Genomic DNA, 14695 nt, shown 5'->3' on the forward strand with positions numbered 1-14695 from the left:
AGTTTTTTTTCAAGAATAGCAACAGGACAATTCAGCAGTACCGCAATCACCTCTAAGCAGTCTGGTCCTAATTTTTATTTTTATTAGAACTACTGTACATCAGATGGAAACTAACTTGCGCCATGCTGGTGCTGGGCCCTGCATTACGGTGCACCCAATATTTCAGAGAGGACAGCAAGCTGGGTATTTTTGTTCTCCAATATAGATATTAAAACTATGTTTTACAAAAGTGGCCTTTCCAAATTCTAATTTTTTTTTTTCAATTAAAGAGTCATCCACGAGGTACTGCATTCTTGGATGACTCCGAAGAATAATTTCGGGTAACATTCCTTGCCTGATTGGAACCTTTCCAAGAATGAAACTATTGAGGTGGCCGCTTGATTCTTCATGTGGAGAGATTTCAATAACAAGTCAGATTTTGTTTCGATTATCTGAATATAATGTGGACCAACCACATTTTGAGGTCAATTTTCTTTGTTTCAGAAATGTTTCACTAATGAGAGTGATTCAAGATTGACCTGTACATTTGGTTATAACTAAGCTCGGTTCAACAATTGGAGGATGATCACCAAGCTGTGCAGCCATTAAATCATCAGTAAATTTCATCCAGCTTGACCATAGGTTTCATAATTTTTTTCATGTCTCAACCAATTGGTCGTCTTCCTTGTTGGCCACTTGATTTTCAGCTGATGCATTCAAGCAGGAAACACTTGATTAAGAGTGCAGTATTACCTCGCTTAGCGTTCAGGATGCGTTCCTGGAGAAGAGAGCAGAAATCCAAAATGTGCGAAAAGTCATTGTGCCATTGTTTTTATGGAGATGCATTTCCGAGAGTGTTATTTTTTACGAATGAGTGATACATCAGGGCTTCATTGGGATATCAGTAATAGCGCTAATAATAATACAGATGATAAACATATTGTCGTGTTCAGGGAAAACAACACCGCCTCTGAACAGATGGACTGAACAGGCTGTAACTCCCTCAGACTTTGTTCAATTTATGGTGATATTATCCTTGCACGGACATGAGGAGAAACACGAAAACCTTAAAGGCTTTTAACACCAAACGGGATTATTTACCAAACACGACAAAACAACTGGAGAAGATTGAATTCGACAATAACTATTTGAAATTACCGGGTGACTTATCTCTCTGTTGGTGGTGGTAACAGAAGAGGATGGGGCAGTCACGAATGCGAGAGGACGAACAGGCGATGAGGAGGGGTGAGGAGATGATCAGAACAAGAAAGAGGTGATGAGGAGATGAGCAGGACAATGAACAGGCAAGGGGGGAAACGAGAACACCACCAGGGCTAAGGCAGGCAGGCAGAACGACCTCCTCAAAGCTCTCCACCCTCTTGGCACATTCCAATCTCCTCAGACCTCCCTCAGTTTTTCTTCAAACTGGCAAGCTCTCCTCTGAACAGTTCCTGCTCCTCTCAGCGCACCGAACAGAGAGCTCCCGCCCCTCCCTCGTCTTCCCAGGCAATGCTCCGCCCTTTCTTCCTAAGAACTCAATGATCACTCGTGTGTCACAAGCTCCGCCCCCTTCTCCTCAGAACTAGTGCAATCCTCTTGTGCCTCCTGCGAGCTCCTCCCTTATCTCACTTGACACACCTCCACCCCTTGAGGCGTTGGGCTCCACCCCATCCATGAAATGATCATAGCTCTGCCCTCCCTCCCCACCCCCCAGCCCCATCTCTCCTTGCCTAGCAGAGTCCCATGGCTATCAACAGCGCTCTCACCCTGTGCACCAAGCAGATGTTTACAGATAGGTTCTACACACGGTTACTTCACTTAATCTCTCGCTTTGTAATACAAAGCACCACCCTCCGTAGGTGCACATTCAAACAGACAATCCTTAAGCTGATGGATCCCTACTTCTTACATCAAGATTGGCTTCCTACTTGCACATGGACTATCCTACTCAATACAGTTCTATCTCTTCTTAGGTAATCTCTAACCGCCCCCCGCCCCCCACTTCCCCCCCATAAATGTAACAATATCAAAGAGTATATACGTCACGCCATATGCCATTTGTAGGAATGGCATGGAAAAAATATCCATCCATTCAAATGTGTACAAAATGATATCTATCTATAATTCCAGTAATCTCTGTGTGTATGTATGTATGTATGTATGTATGTATGTTTGTCTGTGACCGCTGTTTCTCGACAACCACGGGTCCGATATACTTGAAACTTGCCAGGTATATTGCTGGGGACCCGAGGATGTGCCTTTTCAAGGTTTCATATTAATCGGACAAGTAGTTACCGAGCTATGTCCAAAAAACGATTCAACCAATCAGAGAGCAGCGAGTTATCACGTGTGCCGAACGTGGCGAACAGACTCTGCCTCGGACGGCACATTTGAGAGCGTATTCATTTATTTCACGTTGGCAAACTATGTTGCCGCTATGTTGGCGTTAAACTATGTTTTAAAACTAATTAAAACTAATTTGCGATTCTTTCGCTTTCCTGCGCGTTTGTGCACGCTATGGCGATTTCTTTACCAAACTCCGCAAGCCGTTCGCTTTGGACCAAACCATTTCATGTAAATAGAGGGGGGGGATTGTCACCGTACTCGCAAGCCGTTCGCTTTGGACCAAACCATTTCATGTAAATAGAGGGGGGGGATATAATTTTAGATATAGATATAGTACGGGCATGCCCTAGTGCTTAAAAATTCCAATAGAGTGAAGTCATGAGCATCTAACAGCCATACTTTTTATTCTCTCATATTTTCATAAGTTAAAAGAATTAAAAAGACACCAGAATACATCACTAAAGTACAAGATCAAGAGATCGCAAAACCGCAGAATTGCTCATCTACAGAATTGTTGATCATTGTGCCTGGCACAATAACGGCTGAACCAATTACACGGCATCCAATGGAAGGAAGTCACATTCTCTCAGAGCTGGATTGAAGTGGTGTATGGTTGGTTCATTGTTGACTAAACACATGTAGAATAAACCACCACATGGTTATTTCTATAACACGTTACATTATTTATTATTATTACTAATTTATTTATTTCACGTATTTAACGGTATTCTAGAAATTATTGTTTATTTATTATTAAAACTTATTATTATAACTTATTTTAGGTTATTTCACGGTATTCGAGAACGACACTCAGTAGAGAGCATACCTCCGCCTTGTGAACATTTTACGTTTTCATTCCAGAGTAGACCAGAAAATCACAATACAGAATCACATTTAATCAAAATCATCCGTCCACAACTTTTTGAGATATCCTGGTTTGTATCGTTTTTGGCCGTATCTCCCAATGGTGAAGAATCACTTTAAAATTATACTAACCGGATCTGGATCCGGATCGTCACCAACATTGAATCGATTCTTCCTTGTCACACACACAACCTGTCAACCAAGTTTTGTTCAAATCCAGCGATAACTTTTTGAGATATCCTGCTATATGTAGGTTTTAGCCCTATCACTCAATGGTGAAGAATCACTTCAAAAAATTAAATAGGTCCCATATCCGAATCCATGTTCAGATCTTCACCAAAATCGAATCGATTCTTCCTTGTCACACACACAACCGGTCCAACAAGTTTCGTCCAAATCCGTCCATAACTTTTGAGTTATCCTGCTATGTATCGTTTTTGGCCCTATCTCCCAATGGTGATAAATCACTTCAAAATTCTAGTAGCCGGATCCGAATATGGATCTTCACCAAAATCTAATCATTTCGTCCTTGTCACACATGCTACCTCTCTGCCAAATATCGCCCGAATCCGTCGACAACTTTTTGAGATATCTTGCTATGTATCGTTTTTGGCCCTATCTCCCAATGGTGAAGAATCACTTTAAAATTCTAGTAGCCGAATCCGAATCCGGATCTTCAACAAAATCTAATCATTTTGTCTTTGTCATACATGCTACATCTCTGCCAAATTTCGTCCGAATCCGTCGACAACTTTTTGAGATATTTTGTTCACAAACAAACAAACGGACAAACGGACAGACAGGGGTGAAAACATAACCTCCATCCACCTTTGTTGGCGGAGGTAATAAACCATTATACCAGTCTCAATGCAATCTCTTTACTTCCATGGTGACAGACAGTTTAGAGACTTGGAGTAGGTACTTCAAAATAATTTAATACTTAAATTATTTTCTAACTAGTATCCCCACCCAAGTCATACTATCCTCTTCAACTAAAGTATCAAACAAGCCCGGCTTGTTTATTGATCTACATCCATTATACGTTGCCTCTTGTAAACAAAAGTCAAAGTAAAATTTCAACCTCCGTATAATATATTTTGTGTGATTTCAGTGTTACCATTTAAATAACAAAGGAGGATTAACAGCAATGAAATGAATTAGAAACATCACCAAAGCGCTATTTTGTTATGGTGTAATTGGCTATTGAGTTTGAACACTTATTTCCTCCCATGCGAATGAGCAGATCATGGGATTCTTCCATACGAGAAAAGTCTTCTAACAGACATTTTGGATAATCGACTGAAATGCAGGCTCTCAAGGTCAATGTGTTTCAGAAACAATCACCCAAATGTCTCATAAACCTATTTTAATATCTTTATTGTTTCACTAATGACACAAGGTTGTTACTCCACCCTAGATTCATTGTTCGATATTTTTTAGTAATTTTAAAAGTTAAACAAAGAGTGTGCAGTTTCCAAGGAGTGTTGTGGTAGCTAGAAGATAAATAGGGGTGTCCCATCTGCCGACATTAGTTGTTAAAGATCCCATGGTGTCCTTCGTAAAGAGCAGGTGGTAATTTGTCAGGCAAAGCAGGTAGCGCAAAGCATTACCTGTCGCCCTAGCATGGTAGTGCAAAAGCACCCTGAACATATTACAAATTCCAGTCCAAACCAGCAGAGGGCATTGCATCAGTGGCACAGCTATGCCCTCAGCAAATGTTGCTACCCCACAACCTTGTGCTGAATACAACAGAAGAAGATTGCCAAAGTTCATTAACCCAGAAAATATTAGGAACTACACGTCATCAAGCTAAAATAAGCAGATAATTGCAAAGTTCATCTGAAAATTTTTTTTTTTTAATCTATAGTCAGCGTAGCTTCAAATAAACTGACCTTGCTAAAGCAAGGGGATTTTATTGATTCTTTAATAATTCACAAGAAAATGACATTTAAGTAGTTCTGAATGACTTGAGAATTGGGGAGAGTATGAATGGACTGAAGGAGAAGAGAACAAGTGCAAGGAATGTATGAAGGCAAAAGGTCTGAAAGTGAATATCGCAAAAACGAAGGTGATGGCAAGTGGTAAAGCATGTGGTGAGCTGGAAAGAACTGGGAAGTGGCCATGTGCTGTGTGCAGGAAGGGTGTCGGAGTGAATTCCATTCAATGTACAATGTGCGCAGAGTGGGTTCATCAAAAATGTAGTGGTTTGATAGGGTCATTAACTAGTGTGGCAGCTACATTCAAATGTAAGGTGTGCACAGAGGGAGCTGCAGATGGAGGAAAGGTTGAGTTGGATCTTGGAGACGTCGTGAAGCTGGAAGGTGTGAAAACATTTTGCTACCTAGGAGACATGCTGAATGGAGAAGGTGGATCAGACTCGGCAACGGTTGCTAGAGTGAGATGTGCACGGAAGAAGTTTCGGGAACTGAGTGGCGTGCTGATGAGGAGGGGAGTGTCTTTGAAGCTGAAGGGAAAGGTGTATGCTGCATGTGTGAGAAGTGTTATGATTTATGGGAGCGAGACATGGGTAATGAACGTAGAGCAGCAACGAAGGGTGGAAAGGGTGGAAATGCGAATGGTTCGGTGGTTGTGCAGAGTATCGTTGAGAGAGCGGAAGACAAATGATGAATTGCACAAGATGATGGGAATAGAGCCTGTGATTGATGCTGTGAAGAGGAACAGGTTGAGATGGTTTGGTCATGTGTTGAGGAAGGATGAAAGTGACTGGTTGAGAAGAGTGATGGAAATTAATGTAGAAGGAAGTAGAGGATGGGGAAGACCGAGAAAGACTTGGCTAAAGATGGTGGAAGAAGAAATGCGGGCAAGGGGGTTAACAAGGAGAGATTCAGAAAATAGGGCAAAATGGAGAAGATTGTCATGGGGACCGCAAGGCTAACCCCCGCTCTAGCAGGGAAAATGGCCTTAAAATGCATGTTGTTGTTGAATGACTTGTGAATGGTCTAACAAATGACTGAGTAAATAAAAGTAACGCACTAGAAAGAATCTGAAAATGCAAAGCCTGTCCGTGTACTTTTTTATTTAGACGTCTTCTTCTTCTTCGGGATGCTCAAAATAACGAAAAAGCTTTAAAAAATGAAAATTGATGATTTTACCCAACCTTCACCTTTGACCTTTTTATCTAAAAAAAAAACAATCAGCTTGTAACTTATGATTGATGAACCCAATATACAAATTCTTAAAATTTCAGGTCAATCGGATGAAAATTTACGATTGTATGTGACGCAGAGCTTTGACCTTTTAATAATAATAATAATAATAATACATTTATTTTATATAGCGCTTTTCAAGAAGCCCAAAGACGCTTTTGACTAAATTATGAATTTGCCTTCTCCATATTCTCAAAATAAAGCTTTGTTGAAAATTTGATGACAAAACTCAAATGGTAGGTCAATTGTAATTTCAGGTCAATTGGATGAAAATTAATGATTTTATATGATGCTGACCCTTTTGACAGAATTATTAATTTGCCTTCTCCGTATTATCACAATAAAGCTTTGGTGAAAATATAATGACAATATCTCAAATGGTTAAAAAAAAGTTCTGGCCCAGACAGACAGACAGACACACACACAGAAGTGATTACAAAACCCCGTCTCCTGCTGTGTAACTAGAAAGAATCGTTGAGATAATTGCAAAGTCCATGTAAAAAAATTTTTTTAAGGACGATGACGATGGACGATCGACGATGATGATGATGATGATGAACGACGATGATGGATGAACGATGATCGATGGACGATGGACGCTAATAAGGACGATGTGAATTAAATGATAAACCAATCATCAGCGATCTCTTGTATTATGTTTGGTATATGTATAAAAATATGGCTAAATATTATTGCAAAATTACACACAAGATGTTTTTAGTCATTTTCATTGATACTTATTCGATGCCAAAGGTTTTCTGATCATCAGTATTTCAGCTGTTTGGTCCTCTACTTTCAGTGTTTTCTTGCTGAACTTGTGTTAAGCTCTGTCATGAATATCAACACATCCATGAAAAATGAGGTTGTGCGTGTGTCCCATAGAAAAACAATGTACATTTAGAAAAATAATATAATTTCAAACATATTTGATGCGTTAATGATTTCAACTAGTCTCATGTGTTTATGATTTTAAATGATTTCAACAAACTAATCATTGAGATTTCAACTGGTTTCCTTCTATTTTTTTTTAAAGACCTTCTTTTCCTAGTTTTTCTTCCTTCTTTTTTCTTTTTTTCTTTTTAAAAAAAATAAGGGAGAGGATAAAGCAAAAAAAAAATACTAACAATACACGACAGGAAAAGTCTCACCATTCTTGGAATGTTCTTTTAACATTGACTTGGAAATCGCTACGGACCCCAAGCCGGGTTTTCCAAAGGTCATTGACTCAGCATCGGCAGAAGATGTGTTGATAACATTCACTGACATTTCTGTAAAAGACCACAAAACGATAAATTATATTCGTGACAGGCTCGGGGTACGAGACTTGGCATTATCCATTGTCTTATTGTCAAGGGAAAATGTCGAAGAAAGAAACGGCAAAAATAAACTTAACGGAATTGCCACTCTTGGGCAGGTGCCAGAGCTGGCGGTGGACGGAGTAGGTCGCGATACGCATTTGCTGCTGGAGAATTGTAAAGCAACTGAACAACTTCAAAAACGAATAATTCAGACCACTTCTGACTTTGTTTTCATAAATACAAAATATTAACACAACTTGATAACGATGACAACTGATAAATCTCCAAGCAAGTCGTCATGTAGAGGTGACATTCAGTTCCCTTCGCCACCGGAGGTGGGTGAAGGTTATGTTTTCACCGCTGTTTGTCTGTTTTTGTGAACAGGATATATCGATAAGTTGTGGACAGATTCGGACAAAACCTGGTCGACAATTTGGGTGCGTGACAAGGAAGAATTGATTCAATTCTGGTGAAGATTGGAATCCGGATCAGATAATTATTTTAAGCGAAACTTCACTATTAGGTGATTGGGCTAACACCGACATATAGCACGATATCCCAAAAGTTGTGGACGGATTATGACAAAACTAGTGGGATGAGTTGGTTTGGTGACATGAACATGTCGATTAGATTTTGTTTAAGGCCCGATCCAGATCCGGCCTATCAGTGGGATACAAAACATAAACTGTTTAGCCTGGCGGAGGTAGGCGCTCCACCGAGTGCTATTCTAGCGAGGCATACGTTTGCTCTTGGGAAAGGAGAACCAACGCACAATTACGGCACCACTTCCACGGTTGGTCATTATTGGTCAAATGGGCAAATATTGTCTTTCCATTGCTTTTCTCAAAAGATGTGATTCCAGGGATTTAGGAATATACAGTGCATTCAGAAGGTATTCAGGCCCCTTCACTTTTTTCACATTTTGTTATGTTGCAGCCTTATGCTGAAATCGATTAAATTCATTTTTTCCCTCATCAATCTACACTCAATACCCCATAATGACAAAGAGAAAACAGGATTTTAGAAAGTTTTGCAAATTTATTAAAAAGAAAAAACTAAAATATCACATTGACAAAAGTATTCATACCCTTTGCTATGACACTTGAAATTTAGCTCAGGTGCCTCCCATTTCTCTTGATCATCTTTGAGATGTTTCTACACATTCATTGGAGTCCACCTGTGGTAAATTCAATTGATTGGACATGATTTGGGAAGGCACACCTGTCTATATAACGTCTCACCACTGACAATGCATATCAGAGCAAAAACCAAGCCATGAGGTTGAAGGTACTGCCTGCAGAGCTCAGAGACAGGATTGTGTCGAGGCACATATCTGGGGAAGCCTACAAAAAAAAATCTCTGCTGCATTGAAGGTTCCCAAGAGCACAGTGGCCTCCATAATTCTTAAATAGAAGAAGTTTGGAACAACCAGGACTCTTCCGAGAGCTGGCCACCCGGCCAAACTGAGCAATTGGGGGAGAAGGGCCTTGGTAAGAGAGGTGACCAAGAATCCGATGGTCACTCTGACTAAGCTCCAGAGATCCTGTGTGGAGATGGGAGAAACTTCCAGAAGGACAACCATCACAGCAACACTCCACTGATCTGGGCTTTATGGCAGAGTGGCCAGACGGAAGCCTCTCCTCAGTGAAAGACACATGAAAGCCCACAGAATCTTGTTTCTCACAGTCTGAGAGTCCTTTAGGTGCTTTTTTGCAAACTCCAGGTGGGCTTTCATGTGTCTTTCCCTGAGGAGAGGCTTCCGTCTGGCCACTCTGCCATAAAGCCCAGATCGGTGGAATGTTGCTGTGATGGTTGTCCTTCTGGAAGTTTCTCCCATCTCCACACAGGATCTCTGGAGCTCAGCCAGAGTGACCATTGGGTTCTTGGTCACCTCTCTTACCAAGGCCCTTCTCCCCCGATTGCTGTTTGGCCGTGCAGCCAGCTCTAGGAAGAGTCCTGGTTGTTCCAAACTTCTTCCATTTAAGAATTATGGAGGCCACGGTGCTCTTGGGAACCTTCAATGCAGCAGAGATTTTTTTTGTAGGCTTCCCCAGATCTGTGCCTCGACACAATCCTGTCTCTGAGCTCTGTAGGCAGTTCCTTCGACCTCATGGCTTGGTTTTTGCTCTGATATGCATTGTCAGCTGGGATACCTTATATATATATACAGGTGTGTGCCTTTCCAAATCATGTCCAATCAATTCCAATCAATCAATCAATCAATGGGGACCGCAAGGCCAACCCCCGCTCTAGCAGGGAAAATGGCCTTAAAATGCATGTTGTTGTTGTTGTTGTTGTTGTTGTCCAATCAATTGAATTTACCACAGGTGGACTCCAATCAAGGGGTAGAAACATCTCAAAGATGATCAAGATAAATGGGAGGCACCTGAGCTAAATTTCAAATGTCATAGCAAAGGGTCTGAATACTTATGTCAATGTGATATTTCAGTTTCTTATTTTTGACAAATTTGCAAAACTTTCTAAAATCCTGTTTTCTCTTTGTCATTATGGGGTATTGAGTGTAGATTGATGAGGGAAAAAATGAAATTAATCGATTTCAGCATAAAGCTGCAACATAACAAAATGTGAAAAAAGTGAAGGGGTCTGAATACTTTCTGAATGCACTGTATGTACCATGATAAATCAACCATCTTGACTTTGCCTGTGCTGGATTTATTAATCCGGCAATTTTATTCTTTTCCTATCTATCCAACAACTGTCATAACACAACACGATGTTACTCCACCACTGGTTTGCTTTTTATGCAAAATCAGTGATGCGTGAACCTCAAGGGGGGCTGCGTCGATGCCGCCCGGGAACCAGGACCTTTGCACAGATCCCAGGCCGTTTTCCCCCGGTCGGCTTTTTGCGTCGCCTTCGCCCCACGAAAATGTTATATGAAGTGGTCCACTTTACCCCGCAGGGATCTGGGACCCAGGAACGGGTTATGGGTGCATTTTAGGAACCCTCAGATTTGACAAGGACATTCAACTCTGCCAATATCATGGAAATTTTTTAATTGGCAAACCCTTCAATGCAGCTATGTGCTTAATTTCTGGCAGATGTGTCGCACTTGGAGCTGTTAGACCTTATAAATTTGACATGTGTTGAGCTAACCACATCTCCAAGCTAGCTATTTACATTGATAGACATCATCTTAGACCTTTTTGGAGAGCCAAGTCATTTCTCCAACATCATTGTAATTGAAGGAGCGTCCAAGGCATTCTCCCGGCAATACTGCGGAACGTGGCTCCCATATGTCAGTCACACATATTGCTGCTGAATCTCATCTTGTACCTTTGGAAGATGGTGTTTTTAAGGCCATAAGAGTATCCCTTGGCAGGAAGATTAGTGTATTGAGACCACTCTATTAAAACCTCTTGTAAGGTTGGTGGCCTTGCATTCATAAGACCTCTAAAATCTGGACTTGTCCTCTCTTCCCTTTAGCATTTCACCTTTCCCAACCTCTCAAGATTGTACCCACTTTGTTACCCCTTAACAAGTTGAATGCCACTTAATTCCTTGGTCTCCCAGAGTAGAATTATGGGATTTTTGGACGGATTTGTGTCCTGTACTTGATCAGGCTTTGAGAATTTTAAGAAGCAGTGAGTCCAATGTCAAGGAAGAGCTTTGATCATCAAAAATGGATGCAGAATCATATTTCATCACATACATAGCATATTCTTTCTCCGAGCTTCTTAAGAGTTTAAAATTGTTAATTTAACTGCGTTCTATGTTATTATGGAGGAATACAATTCTCCGTAACAACAAGTACAAAAAGTTTTAAGTAAAACAAAAGCCGCGTCGATGTTACACAATGCCTAGATGCAGCTGTGCCTATAACGTCGATGTTATAGGCACAGGACATTCCTATTGATTCGATTACTTGATGTTATTTTTGTGCAAAGTGAAAATATATCTCGGCAATTTCCCGTGTGTGGCGACGAATTTTTAATATATGTCGGCATTTTCCCGTCTGTTATTTCAGGCGGTGTATGACTGACCATGCCGCGATTTAAAATACTAGGGCATGCCCGTACTATATCTATATCTAAAATTATATCCCCCCCCTCTATTTACATGAAATGGTTTGGTCCAAAGCGAACGGCTTGCGAGTGGTGACAATCCCCCCCCTCTATTTACATGCAATGGTTTGGTCCAAAGCGAACGGCTTCCGGAGTTTGGTAAAGAAATCGCCATCGCGTGCACAAACGCGCAGGAAAGCGAATGAATCGCAAATTCGTTTTTATTAGTTGTAAAACATAGTTTAAAGCCAACATAGTTTGCAAACGTGAAATAAATGAATACGCTCTCAAATGTGCCATCCGAGGCAGAGTGTGCCCGCCACGTTCGGCACACGCGATCGTTCGCTGCTCTCTGATTGGTTGAATCGTTTTTTGGACATAGCTCGGTAAGTAATTGTCCGATTAATATGAAACCTTGAAAAGGCACATCCTCGGGTCCCCAGCAATATACCTGGCAAGTTAAAAGTATATCGGACCCGTGGTTGTCGAGAAACAGCGGTCACAGACAAACAAACGTACAGACAGACAGAGATTACTGGAATTATAGATAGATATATATCTCGGCAATTTCCCGTGTGTGGCGACACATGAACGAAGCTATGCTCCTCTCTCCACATTATTGTGATGACGTATAAATTAAATATTTCATCCTGACGATTGTCATCAAATGGACGAATTTTTAATATATCTCGGCATTTTCCCGTCTGTTATTTCGGGCGGTGTATGACTGACCATGCCGCAATTTAAAAAAAAAATATCTCAATGGACTTGAAGTTACAGGCCTTTGAGAATTCATTTCGTTCTATAAAGGGCAACTTTCATCGGATTTTCTTCCCGTTTTTTTTCAACCGAGTCTAAAACTATGTTAGCGACTGTGAAAAATGAAATGATATATCGAATTTGATTTGAAATAAAACTGTGTGAGAGAGGAAGACACCACGGGCCTACAAAACAGGCCTCAAAGCTATGCGAGTTAATAAAATGGTGGATATTTGTTTATATGAAGCCTCTCCCAAAATGGGTGGAGCTATGGTTCCCAGAATGGGTGGAGCTTCGAGGTTTTGTCTTCTCTGCAAGAACAACAATAAGAAGAAGAAAAAGAAGAAGAAGAAGAACAACAACAACAACAACAGCAGAGGGCACTCTATGAGCAGCGTCTGCGACGTGGCTAAAAACAATCTTTCAAATTTTCTCATTGATTCTCTGCATCATTGGTTTGGTGAGCCAAGCTTGTAGCAATGTCATTAAGGGAAACCAAGCATGTAGTTCATACTGCATAAATCAGAAAAAAGTAATATTACACTCTGCACAGTACTTTTGTTTTGTTTTCTGGTGTCCTGCCAGAAGACAGGTTCAGTGCTGCCAAGGCAAATCCACAGACAAGGATTCCACTGGGTGGTTTGCCTTTGCCTTCCCAGTGGTAGTCAGGTCAGGAATTTGGAATTTGTTCAGGGTTCCGGCACTAACTCGCGTCCAGCAACTTATGGGATCTTTAACGTTCACCGACTGATGCCGGCAGATGGAACGCCAGTTTAATGTCCATCCAAGGGATAGCACACATTGAGGGATCGCCCGACCTATGAAACACCAAGATGACAATTTATACCTGGGTTGGCATTTCAAGCAAGACTGGACAGCTTCAACTCAAGACAGAGTTGAGTATGCCTACCTTTCAGCTATATTGTCAGACAAAATGTGAGTATGCACACCTCTCTGTTATTCTGTCAGCCTGAGTACAGAGTTGCAGTTTGACAAGAGAGTTAGGGTAGGAATTTGGTGTTATGGCCAGGCATCCGACAATAACTTGCCTGCTCTTCATGAAAGATACTTATCGACCACCAACAACTTAAAGTCCTTCCAATATGGATGGGCTACATTGATACTATTGCACACAAATTTATAATGACCTCTCAGAACTTGAAGGATTTCCTTTGGTCCTATTCAACTTGGACAACCACAGAAGTACCCCTTATCACATGATTCTCTCCAAATCAGTTGGAGTCAGCAAAGGATGCAAAGGAGTCAGCCTTGTGAGGCAAAAGTAATATAATGCATCGATTTTTAAATCAACGACAAACTAACGATGTAAAATATGGATCTTGTGAGTTTGTGGACCAAAAATATGGATCTTGTGAATTTGTAAACCAAAAATATGGATCTGAGTGTTTGTAGACCAAAATATGGATATTGTGAGCTTGGATAGGGTTGTTAGGGTGTATGGATATGGATCACTATGGATCTTGCAACCTTGTAGACCAAAAATATGGATCTTGTGAGCTTGTAGACCATAAATATGGATCTTGTGAGCTTGAAGACCAAAAATATGGATCTTGTGAGCTTGTAGACCATAAATATGGATCTTGTGAGCTTGAAGACCAAAAATATGGATCTTTTGAGCTTGTAGTCAACAAAATGGATCATTTGAGCTTGTAGACCAAAATATGGATCTTGTTAGCTTGGAGACCATAAATATGGATCTTGTGAGCTTGTAGACCGAAAATATGGATCTATTGAGCTTGTAGTCAACAAAATGGATCATTTGAGCTTGTAGAACAAAATATGGATCTTGTGAGCTTGTAGACCATAAATATGGATCTTATGATCTTGTAGATGTAAAATATGTATCCATTATGTATTCAAATGATGACTTTAATAATTTGGCTGAATAAGTTGACAATTTCAGTGTTATCAGGAAGTCTCAACATCCTTTCCCTACCGATGAAAAATACAAGTATGGAACATGACATTTGTAGGGATAACATGTCACTCAAGTTCTGTCACTCAAGCTTTTGGGTCTCACTATCTGCCATGATCTTTCCTGGGAAAACCACATTTCCAAGCTGCCCTCCAAAGCCATTCGCCAACTTGGCATCCTCTGTCATGTGAAGTCCTTCCTTGGCACACCTGAGCTCCTCACCACATACAAGGTTTTCATCCGCAGCTCAATGGAATACTGTTCTCCCCTATGGGCCGGTGCTCCTGCCTCACACCCAGCTCGGCTTCACGCTGTTGAATC

General features: G+C 40.8%; 1 protein-coding gene across 5 annotated transcripts in view; it reads right to left on the minus strand.

The window, feature by feature from the left end:
* Positions 1 to 14695, minus strand: part of LOC137422676 (adhesion G protein-coupled receptor L4) — a 258586-nt gene that overhangs the window by 111826 nt on the left and 132065 nt on the right. For all 5 annotated transcript variants that reach the window (XM_068109372.2, XM_078770677.1, XM_068109386.2 and 2 more), the window contains one exon: positions 7505 to 7624. In XM_068109372.2, the coding sequence (XP_067965473.2) occupies positions 7505 to 7624 (120 nt within the window). The remainder of the gene's footprint in view (positions 1 to 7504; positions 7625 to 14695) is intronic.

This window comes from Myxine glutinosa, chromosome 1 (assembly GCF_964187855.1).
Source record: "Myxine glutinosa chromosome 1, kmMyxGlut1.1, whole genome shotgun sequence".
NCBI classification, from domain to species: domain Eukaryota; kingdom Metazoa; phylum Chordata; class Myxini; order Myxiniformes; family Myxinidae; genus Myxine; species Myxine glutinosa.